At 37.8% G+C, this 21,038-nt stretch overlaps 1 protein-coding gene across 5 annotated transcripts in view; it reads right to left on the reverse strand.

The window, feature by feature from the left end:
* Positions 1-7,972: 7,972 nt before the first annotated feature.
* NCK1 (NCK adaptor protein 1) overlaps positions 7,973-21,038 on the reverse strand; it is a 76,367-nt gene continuing 63,301 nt past the window's right edge. For all 5 annotated transcript variants that reach the window (XM_061427775.1, XM_061427767.1, XM_061427758.1 and 2 more), the window contains 2 exons: positions 10,557-11,269; positions 7,973-8,668 (listed from right to left, as the gene is read on the reverse strand). In XM_061427775.1, coding sequence (XP_061283759.1) covers positions 8,474-8,668; positions 10,557-11,269 — 908 coding nt within the window. In that variant the 3' untranslated portion in view covers positions 7,973-8,473. The remainder of the gene's footprint in view (positions 8,669-10,556; positions 11,270-21,038) is intronic.

Genomic DNA, 21,038 nt, shown 5'->3' on the forward strand with positions numbered 1-21,038 from the left:
CCATTCACTAAGGGCTTATATATGCTAGATACTGGAAATTAATAGTTCCTGACCTCAACCACAAACTTCCCCAACTAGTGGAGAAAATGGACATAAGAATAATCACAAATCAATATTGGAAATGAAGTGACAGAAATGTCATCAAAGGAATATAGGAGCATTAAATAGAAACACCTAACCCAGCCTAGGGGATCAGAGAAGACTTCCTGGAGGAGGTGACTTTAGGGCTGAGTATTAAATGCTAATAAAAATCAGCCAGCTATAGTGTGTTTAGGAAACCCAAAGAAGTTTGGTGCAACTAGAGAACCAGGTTGGAGTAGCAAGAAATGGGGCTCATAGGCAGACAAAAAACAGAATTTGAGAGAGCTTTGAATGCCTTGTCAAGCAGCAGTTTATCCTGAGGCAATGAGAATTAAAGGGGCTCCAATCTGATCACATCATGCTCTGTATTTGAGTTTGAGAAAGTTTATGACTAGGGTGGAGAAAACAGTGAAAGCGGCAAGACTGGAGGCTGGTAGGTGAGGAGGGAGATATTTTGGTCAGTCAGGTGAGAGATGTTGGCTTCCACTCGGTTTTCCCATGTCTCGAGAGAGAAGCGAACAAATTCAAAACTTGGAGGTAGAATTGACAGCTCCTAGACATGGAGTGGATTGGAGGAGGAGGCAAACATGATTTTCAGGTCCTAGGTTTGAGTAACTAGGTGGTGACAGCAGCTTAACCTAAATGTTAAGGAGGGTGGGGTGGCAGCAAGGTAGTCAGTGTTGGGGATGGTATAGAAAAAGTGTGCTTGTGTTCAGTTTGATACACTTGAACTTGAGGTGCTCCTAAGGACTGGGGGATGTAAACGATCCAAATGTGAACGATCTTTGTCTCAGTTTATGAGTGTCAGGGCACCATTTCCCCTACCTTCAGCATTTCAGGGGTAGCTGAGACTAGAAGTGGTGAGAACATTCAGGGAGGGTATGCAGATTAAGGAGGTGGGTGGGTATGCTCTTGATCAGCATTTAAGAATGAACTGACAAACGAAAAATGGCATAGAAAGATACGGGGAAATTAAACAGGTCAGAAAGGTGGTTCTGGACAGACTACGGTCCTGGAAACAATGAGGGAAGGGGTGGTCACCAAGTGGGAGTGCAGAAGAAAGTCACTTGATCATCAAAAAATGTCTCCAAGATTTATGTCACTTAGAAGGTCATTTGTAACCTCAGTAAGAGGAGTTCCAGTGGAGAACTTCGATCAGAAGTTAGATCGTTGTAGGCCGAGGAGCGTGTTGGAAAAAGTAGTGCTCTCTTGATGTGAAGGGGAAGACAGCAACTCCATGAGCCTCATTTTTATAAAACAACGATGTCTTGCGTAATAGTTGCGGGAATTAAAGAACGCAGACAGAGCACACTAGCACAGTGCCAGGAACACAACAGGTCTTCACAAATGGCTTATTGACCATTTGTTGTATTAACAATAAATACATTAGGGGTTATTTGCTCTTACTGGCTGGACCTTTGTAGGCTGCCCATCTTTCAGTTTGGACCCTGGATCAGCAAAGAAAGGCTTCCAGTTGGCGACACCTATTAAGAGGGTCATCAAAAGCATGGGTTCTGGAGCCAGACTGTCTGGTTTGGCGTTTCGGCTTCGCCATTTACTAGTTGTGTTTTTTTAGCCAGCTCTTTTAAGCAATCTGTTTTAATGTCCTCCTCTGCAAATTGGAAAAAAATTGTAATAGTACCTAATTCATAGGGCTGTTGTGAAGGTTATATGAGACAGCACATTCAGGACAGGATTTGGCAAAGTTAAGTACACAATAAGCATTAGCTGTGTTTTTTAAAAACATAACGGTCAATAACACTTGCTGCACCGTCTCCTTGATTCCCACATTATAGATACAGTATATATACGATTTAAGTCTTTCAAGTTAAGATTTGATTCCCTACTTTTCAGATGAGGACACCCCTGAAAATTTACTGTAGACCCCCAGAGCTAGACAGGAATTTTGACAGAGATCTGCCTAACTCCAAGTTCTTTTCACTCACCTTACTGCCTCCCAATTAGCACCAAAAGAGGGCTTGCAATGTGTATGAGGGACATAAAACAATGAATGATCTAGATTAGCAAGGGCTTGAGAGGACAGTCCTTAATATGGCATTTCAAGGATGTACCCACTTAAGATTTGGATAGGAGATACACGTTTGCAGTTAAGCATTCCAACTGAGAGGATGGCATGGGTAAGGCTCAAGGATGGAAAAATCGAAGGAAAACAGACTGAGGATGAAAAGGTAAGTAAACAGAAAATGGGAGAAAGAACAAGACTTATTTACTTATGCTGTAGGGAAAGGAGAGTTGTCCACTAGACTTTGAAATCCTAAGGTATTTAGCTCAGTCTGGACATGAGTCCCTGTCAAGATCCCCTGCCCACCACTGCTGTTGACAAGGCAGTACTGCCTGCCAGTCCTTCACAGTCCACTGTAAGGACTCTGAACTCTGCTCAGCAGACTTCTGGGGTGCTGAAGGGTAATGCTACCTTTTTGAATGCTACCAATGCTTTTGAATGACAGTTCATCTCAGGACTGGCCCTTGAATCAATGAGGAGCTCAGACCATCAACCTCTGCATGGGCCATGCCACTGGTTGAGAATTTCTGGAGGGCTGCGCCTCACCTGCTAGCCACTCCCCTTGCCTGGACATGCCTGACTCTGACCATGCCTTTTTCTTCTGACTCTGAGGAACTTCCCCCTCTATACCTTCGCATCAGTCGGTTGTGATCTATTGGTTGGTTGGTTGGTCTATACAATCTGCCAAAATCGAACTATCCTCTAACCTGCTGCCAGGACTTCTCAGATTAATTCCCACAGCATTCCAGAGCTGAAGATGATCAGTCATCTATGTCTGAAGAGGAACCACTGCAAGAACAAAGCTATTTCCTATCCTAAGTACAGTCTACAAATAGAAATTCGTTTTCCCATTACACTATTTGCCACCTGAATGATTATGGAAGGAAAAGCAAGGAGATAGTTTTGTTTTTTTTTTTTATGGAAAGGCAAGACAGTTGGGAGGGAAAAGGGAATTGATGTTCAAGGAAGAAACTCCTAAGCCCTCTGAGCCCCATAAGTGCTGGGATTAAACTGAAGCAAGGGAGGCCCAGGGCACAAAACTTGACACACTAACTCTTAAGGTTGTACAAACTCAGGGTAGGTCCTGGTGCTCTGGCACAGACCATGAGGTCAATTAACTGCAATAATGCTTCCCTGCTCTACTTAGCACAAAATAGTCCTCTTCCCTTTAACCAAAGGAATATGTCTATGTCCTGTGTTTCAGCACATCTGACATTTCATTGTAACCCCATCTCAATTATTATTTTTCTTCTGCAAGTAACACAGTGGGTATTTAAACAGTAGAATTTGCCTTGTCTTAGATTTTTTTACTCCTGCTTCCACTGAGTCTGCTCCAGATGTAACTTTGACACACTTTCCAGCTCTCGTTTTCAGGATTCTTACAGCCCCTTTTCAACCTCCTCTGAACATACTTTACTTTTTCAATTTCCTGCCTGATTTATTGTCTGGCCACAGTGCAAAACATCAGGAATGTTAACCTCAATTCTTTCCTTCGGGTATGAATTAAAACCTTCAAGTCTGTCAACAAACTGTCCTCCTTCCTGTAGTTATAACTGATTCTTTTCTATGTGACACTCCCCAACAACTCAAGATGGAGAATCAGGCCTTATTCAAAATAGAACTTTGCAGTTAAAAGTTCCATGTCTAAATAAAACAAATACTTTATTCAATTTTACAATTTGAAAACCAGAAACAATGCTCTGTAACAGTGAAGATCTTAACATAATTTTTCAAATGATTTTGACTGCTGTATTTTCACTCATTCACTGGTTTAAAGCTAGTCACCAGAGATTAAGTGAAGCACACAGTACACTCAAGGTCAATCTTATGAGATCTCCTTTGACCATCCTGCATAAATTAACACCCCACTCTCACTCTCATCTTGCTCTGTTTTTCTTCATAGAACTTCTCCATTAGGCTTTACATTATTAGAAATGTACAGCTTTGGACAAATGTGTCCCTTCTCTTCACGCTCATATTGCTAGGTTAGAATGGTCTGACACCTACGCAAAATTATTTAAGGTGAGGTGGCTGGATGGTTGGTTGATGGATAAGTATCTCCAAAACCTAAGCAGACACAAAACTATACACATAGATGTAACTGGCCAAAAAGTATTTTTCTCATCTTGACGCCAAGTGATTAGCATATGCCCTGATGAAATTGTCTTCTACACCATCCCCCTTATCTATAGTCTAAAACATATCAAAACAAGTGAAAGTCTGTTTGCATTACTTGTTCCAAGAAAAGACATTTATTCAGGGATCACTAATTTTTTCTACAGATGCTCAAAAAACATCAATTATAACCATTCCAGTATTTAACAGACTCTGTAGTCTCATTCTGGAATATACCTGTCTCCATAATTTCCCAAAAGCTATCTTCAAATGTTCTACAGAGTTTAATATATTTTCTGAGTCCAGAGATCTATTTAAAGCAATATCTAAACTACTTGAGATGTCTATTCTTGTCTACTTGTAAGTTTGTTTTCCTGTTCAAAAGTCACAGTAATACATGGGAGAGAGGAAATTGAGTACTTTTTGTCTTCTGTAACTACAAATATATTTGCAACATTATTTCAAAATACGGAGACCAGCTTTCCCTGGAGATTTAAAAGCAGCTTAAAAAGTAACTTGAGAGGAACGTTTAAAAAATCTGCTAGGTAAACTAAATGTGTGAATCCTTTGTAGGCATCAGGCCAGTTCTGAAGTATCCAAGATAATATAAGTGCTCAAACCAACAAACATACTCTAAAAGACATGGTGGTTTATCTCTGTGAACAGGGCCAGTGATAACAAAAACTCTTGCTCTCCAAAACCTCACTAAGCCCAATTTATGTTCTCGTTCAAGTCTCAGCAAACTATATTTATTAGTACTTCTAAATCAAAAGAACCCCTCACAGTAAACAAGAAAAATGTATTTCAGTTCTTTGGTCATTGGTTTTAGGTCATTTAACAGCAAGAAACTAGGGTGTGGAGTATGCATAGTGTGCTGGTCTGTTAAAAGTTTAGAAGATGAGAGTTAAGTCATATAAACTTGTTAAAAGCCAGTAGAACCAGTTTTTCAGAAGGAGCTTTCCTACTTTGCCTTGCGATAGAAAAAAACACGGATTTTCCCAAGAAGCAGTAATATGGCATTTTCAAAGAGTCCATTGGATGCTGTTCAAAACATAAAATGAGGATGTCATTTGTGCTGTATCAAATTTGCTTTGTTAGAAGTGACTTCAATTGTGAAACCATTCAAAAACATTTAAAGAATCTAGATAAGACTACAAAGGATCTCCTTTTCTTCTAGCAAAATACTAAAGTGGAAAAGTTAAGGCATGCTGTAATATTTATTCCTAATTAATTTGGACATCGCAACTGAAATGTTTCTGCAAAATGGTAAGTTTTCAGATTCCAAACCTAAAACTCCAAGTTACAGGAAAAACAGGGAGTAACTGCATTTTGAGATTTGAACTAGCAGGATAAAGGTTGGGAAACACTGTTTTATGCTGTTTATCTTTAATGTATTGGTAAAAATATGGGGTGCATCCATACTATCCAATGCCTTGTGAGAATTCAAATCCAGTGTTACCAGCTTCTCATTTTTCAGGGGAAACCAAAACTCTGTTTATGTAAACCCCTCCCCACCCCATTAAAAAATGTTAACAATTATTTTTTTAAGCATTGTAGGTTGAACTGTATTCCTCTTTGGTTGTATCCTGAAATGGGTTATCTTGCAAGATGGGGGAAGGGTGGTGATTTTGAGTTTTGGACTTTGTAACAGCAAAAAAGTGGCTGTCTTGCCAGGGGAAGATGTGCCTTTTTGCAATTCTCACAAATGTATCTACATAGACTGTAGTGGCCCTGCTTCTTGCAATCTCTAGATTAGATGACAAAATTAAAGCATTAAAGCTGGAGACAACTTATCTACCCACATATCCATGAGGACATCATTCCACCAACCAAAGCTAGGCATTCTATTCTTACAGCAATTACAATGGATTGCACTAAAGCTTTCTGATTTTGTTAAGTGCTTTATCTGTGACACACCATCTTTAAAAGTGCCAGGTGTTACTGTGTATAGTCAAAGGCGTGTAATATGTGTGAATATGTATTCAGCTGAACTTAAGGACTTCTGACTAAATAACAGATACAGCAACAATAGCTTTCTGTCACTGAGCTTATATAAAGTTCGAAATCCTTCTTCCAAGAATTTGAAGTTATTTGTAGAAGTGGGCTATGGGGCAGTTACGTGTGTTATGAATATTTAAATTGAAAGCTAAGCATCTCCTCACAGATGAAAGAAAATTTCTGTAATATTGCTCTTTCCAGGACTTTCCTACTAGTCTAAAAACAGGCACAATGAGGCCAATGTGTCACAAGGCAAGTGTACAGGCTAGGAATGAGGAAAAGCGGTTTCTAACACAAGTCCTGCTACTAGCTAGCTATGTAGATGTTTTTAAAAATGGTTCCAGTTCTTAAGAAAATTCATACTTTTAAAAAAAAGTCATTGATGTAAACATTGGTTTTAAGACTTCAAAAAAATTGATAAAATGTTGAACTACAAAGTTAAGTAGTGCCCAGCGAGGTTTCCATCACATAGTAAGAGCACACAATAGCTATTATTGGCACACATGGATCTCCTACAAATTCTCTAGTTATTATAAATCTAATTATAGCACAGAAATATGCATTCTGTTTCCAGTGCTGCTCCATTCCTACTTTTTCAAAATGCTTGACATCAGCTCAGCAGGGTTTGCTATAAATAGCTCATGTGTGTGATACAAAGTAGTAATTGAACCCATCGCTGTCCTTTCTTTTTTTAAACAAACATCCATTTTTTAAGTAAGGAAGACTGGATGGAGGGGAATCCACAAAGAGGTAGAGAATAAAAAGAAAGCATCAGATGTTTGTTTAAAATTAAAAAGTCATTTTACAACTACTTTAAAACTATTTTCCTCAATTTATATTCAAGTGATTTTACAGCCAAAAAAGGTAAGAATGTGACTTTTGTTTCCACTAAACTTGCCTACTCATAATTATCTTAATAAATAAAGTGGGGCTGAGAAAGATAATGAAATACAAACTAAAAGGCTTTATAAGCAGATGTAATAAAGATTTTAAAAACTGTAATAAAATGTTTATATTTGCTAACTCCTGATGCGTAGAGGGAGAGAAGTCAGGGCTGCCACCCAGTGGCAATGTAAGTCTTTAAATGATGTGAAGATTTAGAGAATTAAAAAACAAAATAAATCTAAAACCACCAAAATCAAGAATTTCATGAATTAGACAACTTCGATTTTAGAATCAGTAATTTTGTGTCTTAAATTTTCTCAAAGCATTAGCACATCACATCTTTTCCTCAAATACATATCAATTTTAGTGTCCTGGTCAATAAAACTCAAAGCTGAATGAAGAAAATAAAAATACTACAACTACTTTGCCTGATTATTACTGATTTTTGGGGGGGGAGGGTTGGTAGGGAGAGAACGAAGTATCTCATTGTCACCTACTTCTTCAAAATTTGGCCACAGCTTTTTTTCACAGTGACAAGATATAACATACTCAAAAACTAGACGCTTTGGTAAAATAACATTAGGGGGAAAAAGTAACACTATAGCATCCATTTACAGTTAAAAGCTAAATATCTTGAGAATGCTTTTTTCTCTTGAATAACCAGATGACAGAGAAGTGGGGGAAAAAATTCATAGGAATTTGGAGATTTTTGTTTCCAACAGCTGTAAATTTAAATTGTACAAGATATATATTTTCTAACCTATGTCCCATATGGTTTGCTTTAAACTGAAAACAAATGAATTCTGAAAAATGACAGACACAACATATTTGGTATTTACAATGGTTTGTGACAAATATAATAGCTGAAAATAATGTCTAATTTTCCATTTATTATTGCTATTTAGTCACAGAAAAGATTAACTCTCCAAGAAATTTATTTTAGCATATGGTATATGTTGATATAATAGATATAATAATTTTACATGAATAGAAACCACTGCAGAAGTAACTAAGGTGGTGCCCTTACAAGAAAATAAAGGAAAGGCGATAAAGACATTCTTTCATATAAAGACTTTTGATTTGCATCATTTTTTCAAAATATAAAACCTTAATATTAGAAGCAAGAGAAGAGCAAAGAAAACAATAAAACAGACCAAGGATAAGGAACTGCTCTATGCAGATACTTGCTGTATGTAGTATATATATATATATGGGCTGAATTATAATAAAAATATTTTATGTATTATAGTCAATTCTCGTATAGAGTTAGAAACAGCAATTTCCAGTCAAGCATGACTGGACTGACATTTTCTCAGTCTTCAATTACATGACGAATTACAACTGTACAGCAGTTCGCTTCGGTCAGCAGTATCATGATAAATGCTTGATAAGATATAATTTTTCTCCTTGTTCACTTGTAAAAATTGGTGCCTTTTTGTAATGTTCTACAAGTTCTTCCATGGTACTGAATTTACGCTGCCCAATGCAGTAGACAGTCTCTTTTAGTTGTACTTTAAAATGCTTGTTTTTCCCTTGTGCTTTTAGTGATACTGAGAAATCATTTGGCTAGAAGAGAAAAAAACATTTTGAAAGACATCTATTAGCATTTTTATATAAACTAATAACAGCTAAAATGTGAGCACTTTAAACACCAGGCACAATGCTAAATTATTCACATGAATTATCTCCTTTATGCCTCAAAACAAACCCATTTTACAGATGAAAAAATAAAGGCTGAAGAGAAGTTGAGTTGTCCAAGATCATCTATCTAGTTAAAAGAGCCAGGATTCAATATTGAACCAGTTAAGACACCAAAATCTCCCTAACACCATGGCAAATCCTTTAGTTTAACATTTGATTCATGATCTTCTCTTCATTCAAACTACTAGAGAAACAGCAGAAAATCCAAGACATCCACCCCTTTTCAATTAGTAGCAAACAGTAGCTGTCTTACAGAATAGCTGATATATACTCTGAATTCTCAAAGATGAAGGACACAAAAATGAGAACTAATGTAAACCCTAAGAGGTCATAAAATCAAAATGCCTGTAACGGGGAAGAAAGAAATATAAACAAGGGCCAGGGGGATTATATAGGGGGAACAACAGTGCATGGCCACTTGGCTGCAACTGTTGCCCTGTAGGAATACAGCTCAACATTGACAGGTCTCCCAATTTTAAAAGGGAAGTCTGATGTCTCAATTTTTATTTGAAACCTCCCAATATTTAAATACTGACAATGAATTCAAATGATTAAAAACACTGTGCAAGTCAAACAAAATATGCTTATTTGAGAGCTCTACTTTAAAATTTCTACTACTAAAAATACTGGTATATTTTGGCTAATATCTATGCTCAATTACCTATAAGAAAATACAAGGTATTCTGCAATCAAGCTACTTTCTTAGGTTTTTTCTTTTTTTAATTCTAACACTTCTTTGAATAGTCTATATCACCCTCTTATGCAGTTACTGTCAAAGTTTCAAACAGTGGGTTTCTTGGAAACATTTTATGGTTATTAACCACCCATTCCAGGGTCACTCCCTTCCTAGCCCTTCTGCCCACTGCTTGTCCTGGAAACCAGGGCCAGGTCAGGCATCTAACAGAAAACAATTCCCATTACTCTTCCCTATCATCAACCACCTGCTCTTCCGGTGGGGTTACATACAGACCCCCATTTCCTGAACTTCAGAGCAGGCGGTTCAATTAATTTCAATCTCGCTCGCTCTTCCCCCACCCCTTACACACATGCACGCACACGCGCACACACGATATATACACACAAAGCTAATACTAATCATGTAAAAATAGTGATATCCTTTATCAAGGAAAAATAAAGGTCATTTTTAAGGGAAATGAGTATTGTCAAATTCTAAAATCCTATACAGTATGCAAAAGAACCCACATAACTATTTTCTTATTCAATTTTTATGGTTTTACAATTTTATTGTTTCACTACTATGGGAACAGAATTTATCATTATTGTAAATGCCCTCCAAATATGGTGCATGTTCAAATGGGTTTTTGAGGTACCTAAAAGTGTACTCCAACTTCCAAACAAGTATTTATACAGAAACAAATATAGATTTTTTTCTAAATTCAGGGATTTCATTTATTATAAGGATGACAGTGTACCAATTATGCAATTTAAGAAATGTTTTTCCAGTTTTATCTACCGCGTTGTTCTCAGTGAAAAAGTCAGTGTTTAATTTTCTCCATTTTTCAGTTTAATGCAACAGAAATATTTCAGGAAGGCAAAACCAACAGAACTATACAAGGCCAAATAATCTTGTTTAAGGCTATATTTTACTAAAAATAAACATACTTGGAAAGAACATTGACTTTACTCAGAAACTTCACATGTTTAGGGAAGCCACTAAACCTCTCTGGTCTTCCATTTATTTTTTTTTAATATCCAGGACTCTATTTCCATTTACCTTTGAAAACCAACTTACCGAAGATTCACTATCACGAATGAGGAAATCACCTTCATGCCCTCTTTCATTTAATGCCATTTCTGCTTGGTGCCTGGTGACTTTCCCATAATACCACGGATTGCCAGCAAACTTTCCAGTAAGTGAAGGCCTAATGTAATCACACTGTGGAGGCGATGGTTCCAAACCTGATGTTAATGGGTTATTCTGCATAATGGTAACATAGTTTTTTGGCACCAGACCAACCATTCCATTGATCTTCCTGCATTTCCACCACTCAGGATCATTTTCAGGTTTTTCAATAACATCCATTATATCTCCTTTCTCAAAATTAAGTTCTTCATCATTGGACGAGCTGAATGGGTAAAGAGCCTGAACCACATGTAACACTTGCCCAGTATTTAGGTTATTGACGACTGCTGCTAACTTCTCTGACAAAGAACCCACATGGTCACCCAAAGGACTGTCGCCTTCCTCAGTCACATAGTTTGAAGGGAACCATCCAACTTGTCCATTGTAGCTACCCCGCCACCACCCATCACTGCATTTCTCCATAACGATCACCTTCGTCCCTTTTATCAATGATAATTCATCCTCTCTCTCTGCCATATAGTTAAATTTTACATAAGCAGGCATGTTGAGGTCATAGAGACGTTCCCCTGGGTCAACAAAGCTATCATCAGCAGGAGATGCAGAATCTGGCACACTAGGTTTTCTTTTCACTTTTCCAATGCCTGTTTAAATAAAAAAGGGTAATGAGAATATAAAACAATGAAAAACAAAAAACACCAATTCATTCATTACAAAAGGATCTTCAACTCAGTAACTAAGTTTTTTACCCTCCCTCCTCCTCTCCATGTCACTCTTCTTTCTTTGCATTTGCATTCTCATGACTTATTTATTTTATATAACTGCAAGTTTGTTACTTTTGACTCCCCTCATAAATTCTCTTTTCTCATGTTAAAGACCCTGAAGTAATTGTATAGCATCATTCTAAAGTTGCCCTAAAATTAATAAACTGTCTCTTAAATGTAAGTATTAAATTATTTCCTACATATCTACAATCTAAATACATAAAGGCTCCAGCAAACCCAAGTTCTTCTTTATTAACTAAGAGTCTATAACTAGCTGTATAGAAATTAAATAGTAACTTAAATTACAATTTGATATGCAATATAAAACTTTAGTTATGTCTGGGTAATCCTCCCATTTGCTTTCTTAGTTTCCAAGACTCAAGTTGCTCTATTTACTTCATGCTTATTTTATAATAATATACAATTTACTTGCTTATCTGTCTTCACCCAATTCACATATAAATAAACTCCAAAACAGCAAAGATTTTTGCTGACTTTGTTCACAGATATAATCCCAAGGATCTCACACAATGCCTTAGTAAACAGGAGATGCCTAATATATATTTGTTAAAAGAATGAAAAAAATAACCAAATGGTACTATCATCATAAATGTATGCTACAGCAACTTTAGCATATGAGTTTGTGTTCTCCTTTTACTGAAAAAACTAAGGCATCCTTAGGTAAAATTTCTCAAATACTTTCTATCTCAAAATTCTTTCTCATTACCCTTACTCTTTTTCTTCTGCCAAGTTCCCAACCTCTAATCCTTCTGGACTCTTAATACCATCTTTCCTGCCTCTTTTTGGGACTCTTGGCCATCCAGATGTGTTTTCCTCCCACTCACTCCCAAAGTCTAGAAAAACACTTAGATCACTTCTATTCCGGAACAGAGTTACACAACTCTGCTATTGTTTTTTAACTACATCATTCTTAAAAGGTTGTCTTCCCTTTTTCCTTCAACTCTTTCGCCACTCACTCACTCCTAACTCCTTATAATCTGGTCCTTCATCTCCACCAAAACTACTCAATTACTTACAGCTGTCATCTTTTCACAGCAAATCAGACCATTTTAGAGTCCTCAAGTCTTTTCAAGCTCTCTATACAGAACCAAGATCACAGATTACTCTCTACAACAATTTCTCCTTCTTTAATTTCCCCAAGAGTTTGTTGTTTTCCCCACTGACCTGTTTAACTATTCTTGTGTTCCTCTGTCTGGGCTCCTGTAAACCTTGTTATAAAAACTGCATTTTTACTTGCTTACTTGTCCATCTTAATAAAACTGTGTTTTATTAATAAAAAAAAACTTAATAAAACAGTGAGTTTCCTGGGGCAGTAAACTGGATTTTACTACCTTGTCTCTCCAGCACTTAGCAGTAACTATACTAGTAGCAGGAGCAAATGGAATGTCTGCTGAAAGAGTAAGTCAATGATTCCTTAGTTCAAAGTATTTCCCAAGATGCCATGCTTGGACTTAGCCTCTACTTCAAGGAAATCACTTTCATTTTCTGTAACTTCCAAAGAGAAGATTCCAAGGTCTCTTTGCAGCTCCAAGCTTGAATTTACACATTACAATTCCAACTGCCACTAGTCATCTACAGAAGGCACCATGAGCAACTCAAATACAACCACCATGTCCAAATGAAAATAATCTCTAATATCCACAAATCAACTAAACCTCCCCCCAATTTCCTTCCTTCTGGCTAATGATATATCATGATTATGAAAAATTTGTACATCAGGGATTTCTGGCACTGTAGGGAACTCTAGGGTTACATCCTTCCAAAAGAGTAATTAATGAGCTCATGAGTACTGTCAAAATCAACTTTTGTGGAACTCTAAAATCCAGTAAGGAACTTAAAATAACTAGGGCAAGGCTTAATGAAGAAAGAAGCTGCTGCTGCTGCTAAGTCGCTTCAGTCATGTCCGACTCTGCTCGACCCCATAGACGGCAGCCCACCAGGCTCCCCCGTCCCTGGGATTCTCCAGGCAAGAACACTGGAGTGGGTTGCCATTTCCTTCTCCAGTGCGTGAGAGTGAAGTCACTCCAGTCATGTCTGACTCTTGGCGACCCGATGGACTGCAACCTACCAGGCTCCTCTGTCCATGGGATTTTCCAGGCAAGAGTACTGGAGTGGGTTGCCGTTGCCTTCTCCAAAGTTGTCTGCCTAAGTATCTCCTGTCAGAGAGAGTAATACAAATCTTTCTCACAAAGAATTGTAATTATGGGTTTCAACCTCTCAGGCAGCTACCTGAAGGACTGGCACAGTGGCTTGCCTTGCTTTCACCTGACTTGGAGCATTTTCAGGATTAGGGTGTTTTCTGCTGAAATTATTTAATTGATGCAGCAGCCTGAGGTAAAAAACATAAAAATCTTAAAAAAAAATATTGAGAAAAAAACTTTGGAAAGTTCCAAAAAGGAAAACTTGCACGTGCCATTATCAGCAACTACTTACATAGAATTTACGTTGTATTAGGTATTGCAAGTAACCTAGAGATGATTTAACATATATGGGAGAGTATGTGAAGAGTATATGCAAATACTATGCTGTTTGTACAAGGATTATCCTTAAGTTTTGGTATTTGCAGGGGATACTGGAACCAAAACCTAGCAGATACCAAGGGATGACGATACTACCCAAAGTGATGCACAGATTCAGTGAAATCCTTATCAAAGTATCCCCCTTTTTTTTCAGAAATGGAAAAAGCTGACCCTAAAATTCATATGAAATTGTAAAATACCCCAAATAGCCAAAAGAAAATCTTAAAAATGGAAAACAAAAGTTGGAAGACTCACATTTCCCAATTTCAAAATTTACTACAAAGGCACAGTAATCAAAAAAGTGTAGTACTGGCACAAAAGTAACGAAAAATAGACCAATGGAATAGAACCGAGTAATGAAATAAAACCATACATCTTTGGTCAATTGATTTTTAACTCTGACCACGAGAAGGGTGCCAAGACCATTTTAATACAGGAAAGAATAGTCTCTTTAACAAATGATGCTGAGACAACTGGATATCCACATGCAAAAGAATGAAATTGGATTCCTACTTCATACCACATATAAGAATCAACTCAAAATAAATATGATGCAAATAAAAGAGTTAAAACTTAAAAACTGTCAGAAGAAAATTTAGGGAAAAGTCTTTCTGACCTTGGATTTAGCAACAGATTCTCAGATTTGACACCAAATAATAATAATAAACTACACTTCATTAAAAAAAAAAAAACCATTTGTGCAAAGGACACTATCAAGAAAATGAAAAGACAACCTACAGAATTAGAAAAGAATACTTGCAAATATAATTCTGATAAGAATCTATATCCAGAACATATAATGCACTTGCAGAACCCAACAACAAAAAGAAATACTTATCTCAAAAATGGACAACGGACTTGAATAAGTAATTCTCCAAAGAAGGTATACAAATACCTCAAAAGCACTTGAAGAGAAGCTCAATATCATTAGTCATTACAGAAATGCCAATCAAAATAACAATGAAATACCATTTTACATCTTACTAGGATGGCTATCAGTTCAGTTCAGTCCCTCAGTCCTGTCCGACTCTTTGCAACCTCATGAATCACAGCACGCCAGGCCTCCCTGTCCATCACAACTCCCGGAGTTCACTCAGACTCACGTCCATAGAGTCAGTGACGCCATCCAGCCATCTCATGCACTGCCGTCCCCTTCTCCTCCTGCCCCCAATCCCTCCCAGCATCAGAGTCTTTTCCAATGAGTCAACTCTTCGCATGAGGTGGCCAAAGTACTGGAGTTTCAGCTTTAGCATCATTCCTTCCAAAGAATTCCCAGGGCTGATCTCCTTCAGAATGGACTGGTTGGATCTCCTTGCAGTCCAAGGGACTCTCAAGAGTCTTCTCCAACACCACAGTTCAAAAGCATCAATTCTCAGCCTTCTTCACAGTCCAACTCTCACATCCATACATGACCACAGGAAAAACCATAGCCTTGACTTGACGGACCTTTGTTGGCAAAGTAATGTCTCTGCTTTTGAATATGCTATCTAGGTTGGTCATAACTTTCCTTCCAAGAAGTAAGCATCTTTTAATTTCATGGCTGCAGTCACCATCTGCAGTGATTTTGGAGCCCAGAAAAATAAAGTCTGACACTGTTTCCACTGTTTCCCCATCTATTTGCCATGAAGTGATGGGACCAGATGCCATGATCTTTGTCTTCTGAATGTTGAGCTTTAAGCCAACTTTTTCACTCTCCTCTTTCCCTTTCATCAAGAGGCTTTTGAGTTCCTCTTCAGTTTCTGCCATAAGGGTGGTATCATCTGCATACCTGAGGTTATTGATATTTCTCCCGGCAATCTTGATTCCAGCTTGTGCTTCTTCCAGCCCAGCGTTTCTCATGATGCGGTCTGCATACAAGTTAAATAAGCAGGGTGACAATATACAGCCTTGACAAACTCCTTTTCCTATTTGGAACCAGTCTGTTGTTCCATGTCCAGTTCTAACTGTTGCTTCCTGACTGGCATACAGGTTTCTCAAGAGGCAGGTCAGGAGGTCTGGTATTCCCATCTCTTGAAGAATTTTCCACAGTTTATTGTGATCCACACAGTCAAAGGCTTTGGCATAGTCAATATGTTTTACTGGAACTCCTCTTGCTTTTTTGATGATCCAGTGAATGTCGGCAATTTGATCTCTGGTTCCTCTGCCTTTTCTAAAACCAGCTTGAACATCTAGAAGTTCATGGTTGACGAACTGCTGAAGCCTGGCTTGGAGAATTTTGAGCGTTACTTTATTAGCGTGTGAGATGAGTGCAATTGTGCGGTAGTTTGAGCATTCTTTGGCATTGCCTTTCTTTGGGATTGGAATAATAAAACCAAATTAAACCAAACCAAAAAAAAAAAAGGAAAATAAGTGTTGATGAGGATATGTAGAAACTGGAACCCCTTTTACACTACTGGTCAAAATGCAGAATGGTACAAATGCCAAGGGAAACAGGTGATGGTTCCTCAAATGTTAAATACAGAACTACCATAATTCCACTCCTAGGTATATACTCAAAAGAACCAAAAACAGGAATTAAAACAAATACTTGTGTACAAATGTTCACAGCTTCCTAGTCACAATAATCAAAATGAAGAAATCACCCAAATGTACATCAACAGATGGATGGATAAACAAAAACGTGGTATATACCCATATAAGGCAATATTCAGTTCAGTTCAGTCAGTTAGTCGTGTCCGACTCTTTGCGACCCCGTGAATCGCAGCACACCAAGCCTCCCTGTCCATCACCAACTCCCAGAGTTCACCCAAACTCATGTCCATTGAGTCGGTGATGCCATCCAGCCATCTCATCCTCTGTCATCCCCTTCTCCTCCTGCCCTCAATCCCTCCCAGCATCAGGGTCTTTTCCAATGAGTCAACTCTTCACATGAGATGGCCAAAGTATTGGAGTTTCAGCATCAGACCTTCCAATGAACACCCAGGACTGATCTCCTTTAGGATGGTCTTGATGAAAGTGAAAGAGGAGACTGAAAAAGTTGGCTTATGGCTCAACATTCAGAAAACTAAGATCATGGCATCTGGTCCCATCACTTCATGGAAAATAGATGGGGAAACAGTGGAAACAGTGTCAGACTTTACTTTTTTGGGCTCCAAAATCACTGCAGATGGTGATTTCAGCCATGAAATTAAAAGATGCTTACTCCTTGGAAGGAAAGTTATGACCAACCTAGATAGCATATTCAAAAGCAGAGACATTACTTTGCCAACAAAGGTCCTTCTAGTCAAGGCTATGGTTTTTCCAGTGGTCATGTATGGATGTGAGAGTTGGACTGTGAAGAAAGCTGAGTGCCTAAGAATGGATGCTTTTGAACTGTGGTGTTGGAGAAGACTCTTGAGAGTCCCTTGGACTGCAAGGAGATCCAACCAGTCCAGTCCATCCTAAAGGCAATATTCAGCCATAAAAGGGAAGAAGCAGTGATACATGCTACAACATTATACACTTTAAAATGGTTAATTAACTTTATGAACTTTACATCATAAAAATTACTCAAAAACAGTGTGCTGAGTGAAAGAAACTCGACACAAAAGGTTAATATTGTATGATTCTATATTATCTACTCTGGTTATGTCATATAATGATTACATATTAAACAACATAGCCAGAGTAGGTAACTCTGTATAGACAGAAAGACGATTATTGGTCGCCAGGGGCTGAAGAGAAGGAGTAATGGGAGCAACTGTTGAATGGGAATAGGGTTTCCTTTTGGAGTGATGAAAATAGTCTGGAATTAGACAGATGCGATGGTTGCACAACACTGTTAATGAACTAATAACGCTGAATTATACACTTAAAAATGGTTAATTACCTTCATGAACTATACATTATAAAAATTACTTTCTTAAAAGATTCCCACGTCAATTTCTTAAAGTCATCATATGTCCTTTCTGCCAAAACTTTCCATTTCTACTATTCATGTTCTAGTTCAGGCCCATGTTGTGCTTGAGCCGTCACTATCCTCTAGTTTTCTTTTCCTTTTTCTTTTACTAATCCAGTCTATCTGACTTAAACCCATCACCCATATCATCCAGTCTAACTTTATATTACAGCTACAATTACATGACCTATTGTAGCACAAGCTGGAATCAAGATTGCAGGGAGAGATATCAATAATCTCAGATATGCAGATGATAACACCCTTATGGCAAAAAGCGAAGAGGAACTAAAGAGCCTCTTGAAAGTGAAACATAAGAGTGAAAAAGCTGGCTTAAAACGCAACATTCAAAAAACAAAGATCATGGCATCCAGTCCCATCACTTCATGGCAAACAGATGGGGAAACAATGGAAACAGTGACAGACTTTATTTTCTTGGCTCCAAAATCACTATGAACAGTGACTGCAGCCATGAAATTAAAAGATGCCTGCTCCCCGGAAGAAAAGCTATGACCAACCTAGACAACATATTAAAAAGCAGAGACATTACTTTACCAACAAAGGTCCATCTTCTCAAAGGTATGGTTTTTCCAGTAGTAATGTATGGATGTGAAAGTTGGACTATAAAGAAGCTAAGCACTGAAGAACTGATGCCTTCAAACTGTGGTGCTACAGAAGACTCTTGAGAGTCCTCTGGACTGCAAGGAGATCAAACCAGTCAATCCTAAAGGAAATCAGTCCTGAATATTCATTGGAAAGACTGATGCTGAAGCTGAAGCTCCAATACTTTGGCCACCTGATGTGAAAAACTGACTCACTGGAAAAGATCCTGATGCTGGGAAAGACTGAAGGCAGGAGGAGGAGGGAATGAGGATGAGATGGATGGAGGCTGGATAGCATCGCCGAATTGATGGACATGAGTTTAAACAAGCTCCAGGAGTAGGTGATGGACAGGGAAGCCTGGCGTGCTGCAGTCCATGGGGTCTCAAAGAGTTAGACACAACTGAGCGACTAAACTGAACTGATTGCGCAAAAGCCAATAGTGGCTCTTCTGCCTAATAAATTACAAGAAATACTGTGCCTAGAGCTTCCCTCATAGCTCAGTTGTTAAATCATCTGCCTGTAATGCAGGAGAACCTGGGTTCAATTTCTGTGTCGGGAAGATCCCCTGGAGAAGGAAATGGCAACCCATTCCAGTATTCTTGCCTGGAGAATCCCATGGACAGAAGAGCCTGACAGGCTACAGTCCATGGGATCACAAGAGTCCGACACGACTTAGTGACTAAACAACAACAACTGTGCCTAGAGTCTACAGTCCTCTACAGACTGTCTTCAAACCTTCATTTCCAGGCTTATGTTATAGACTATAGAAAACAGTAGAGGCCTTGAAACATTATAGGCCTTTGGGTTCACATCCCAGGTATGTGTCTTATTAACCATGCCATCTTGAGGAAGCTATTTCACTTTTTGGAGCTTGTAAACAGCACTTATCATGAGTGTTATGAGAACTGAATACAATAATGTAATAGCACAGTACACAGGAGTAAATGTTAAATAAAAGCATCTTTCTGTAACGCCCTGCGTTGAAACTACTCTAAAGTTTAATAAAAATGTGGAAATATCTAATTCATAACTTTTCCCAAAACCTTATTAAAAATTCTGTCTTTTAAAGAATCTACCCATTCAAGAAGCATCATTTCAAATAACAACTTTATTATCTTCTTGCTTTGTGTTTTTCAACATCCTTCATTCTCTATCCTCAACTCCCATGATATATAAGCTCTCCTTTTTTAAAAAATATTTTTATTTAGTATTCTGTATTTCTGAGGTACTTGTATGCTAGCATTTCCTGTATTTATCTTTTAACCCCATCTACAAGAATATAAGCTTTCGGAGAGGATCATTTTACTATCTCACTGATCTTTTGCATTTCCTATATACTACTTATAACTGTACAGATGGAAGATGATCAATGGGTTTATTAAATTGATTAAATTGAATATTGATATAAGCAAATGCAAAATTTAAATCTGAAAATGAGGACTAGTTCTAAAATATTTTTTTGATTCTGAAAAAGATAAATGGTCTAAGACTAATTATACCTTGTCCAAAAAAAGAATGAAGAATTTCTAGACAGACCCAACAATTAAATCCCAAGTGGGAAACAATCAAAACAACTTATTTTAATCTTAGAGGCCAGAAACAGTTCACAGAAAATATAAACTTAGAATATCTGTTTTCTGTGCAACACAAAGTCCTGTTTATCATGTGGATGATACAAATGCATGCAAAATTGATAGTTTGCTTTTTCCCCTGCTTACAAATCTTTAGGAAGGGCTTGTTTCCACTGCTTAAAAACATTCCTTCTAATCTCATGTTTTATCAATAAGAGAGTAGGTGCAAATGCACTTTACAAAATTATACAAATGTAAAGTATTAGTATCTCAATTTCTCAAGTATGTTATAATCAACAATTAGATCATTCCAACAACACAGGGCTTCCTGGATAGCTCAGTTGGTAAACAATCTGCCTGCAATGCAGAGAACATCTGCTAGAGAAGGGATAGGCTACCCACTCCAGTATTCTTGGGCTTCCTTGTGGCTCAGCTGGTAAATAATCTGCTTGCAATGCAGGAGACCTGGGTTGGGAAGATCCCCTGGAGAAGGGAAAGGCTACCCACTCCAGTATTTTGGCCTGGAGAATTCCATGGGCTGTATAGTCCATGGGGTCGCAACAGTCAGACACGACTGAGTGACTTTCACATCACATCACAACAACAAGCAGGCTCCTTCAGATTAATGTATAATCTTTTCTAAATTTTTCTCAACTTCAGCTGGTTCACCACAATCCTAATTTTAATCAGACCCTTTTGCAGCAAATCCTGCCAATCCATTACTTATCTGACTCTAACACTATAGTCATAAATGTAATGTGTGCACTAGGAAAACTCTTTAACAAGAGACCCTAAGTTTAAATTTCAATGGTGCTACTTACAGATTAATCAGAGCTTGGTCAAGTTATTTAATCTTCTTTAAACTCTAGTTTCCTTGTTTGTGAAATGTGGTGCGTAGTAACTACCTATCTCAGAAAAATTTTGTAACGAATTTTTAAAAGTTTATATGGAAAGCACTCAGCACAGTGCATACACAGCATACAGCGGGCACTCAATCAATGGTGACTATTATCAATATTTTCCTACCTCCTAGTGCTTCCGGAATTTATTTTTTCATATAT

This window comes from Bos javanicus, chromosome 1, assembly GCF_032452875.1.
Source record: "Bos javanicus breed banteng chromosome 1, ARS-OSU_banteng_1.0, whole genome shotgun sequence".
In the NCBI taxonomy this organism is placed as follows: domain Eukaryota; kingdom Metazoa; phylum Chordata; class Mammalia; order Artiodactyla; family Bovidae; genus Bos; species Bos javanicus.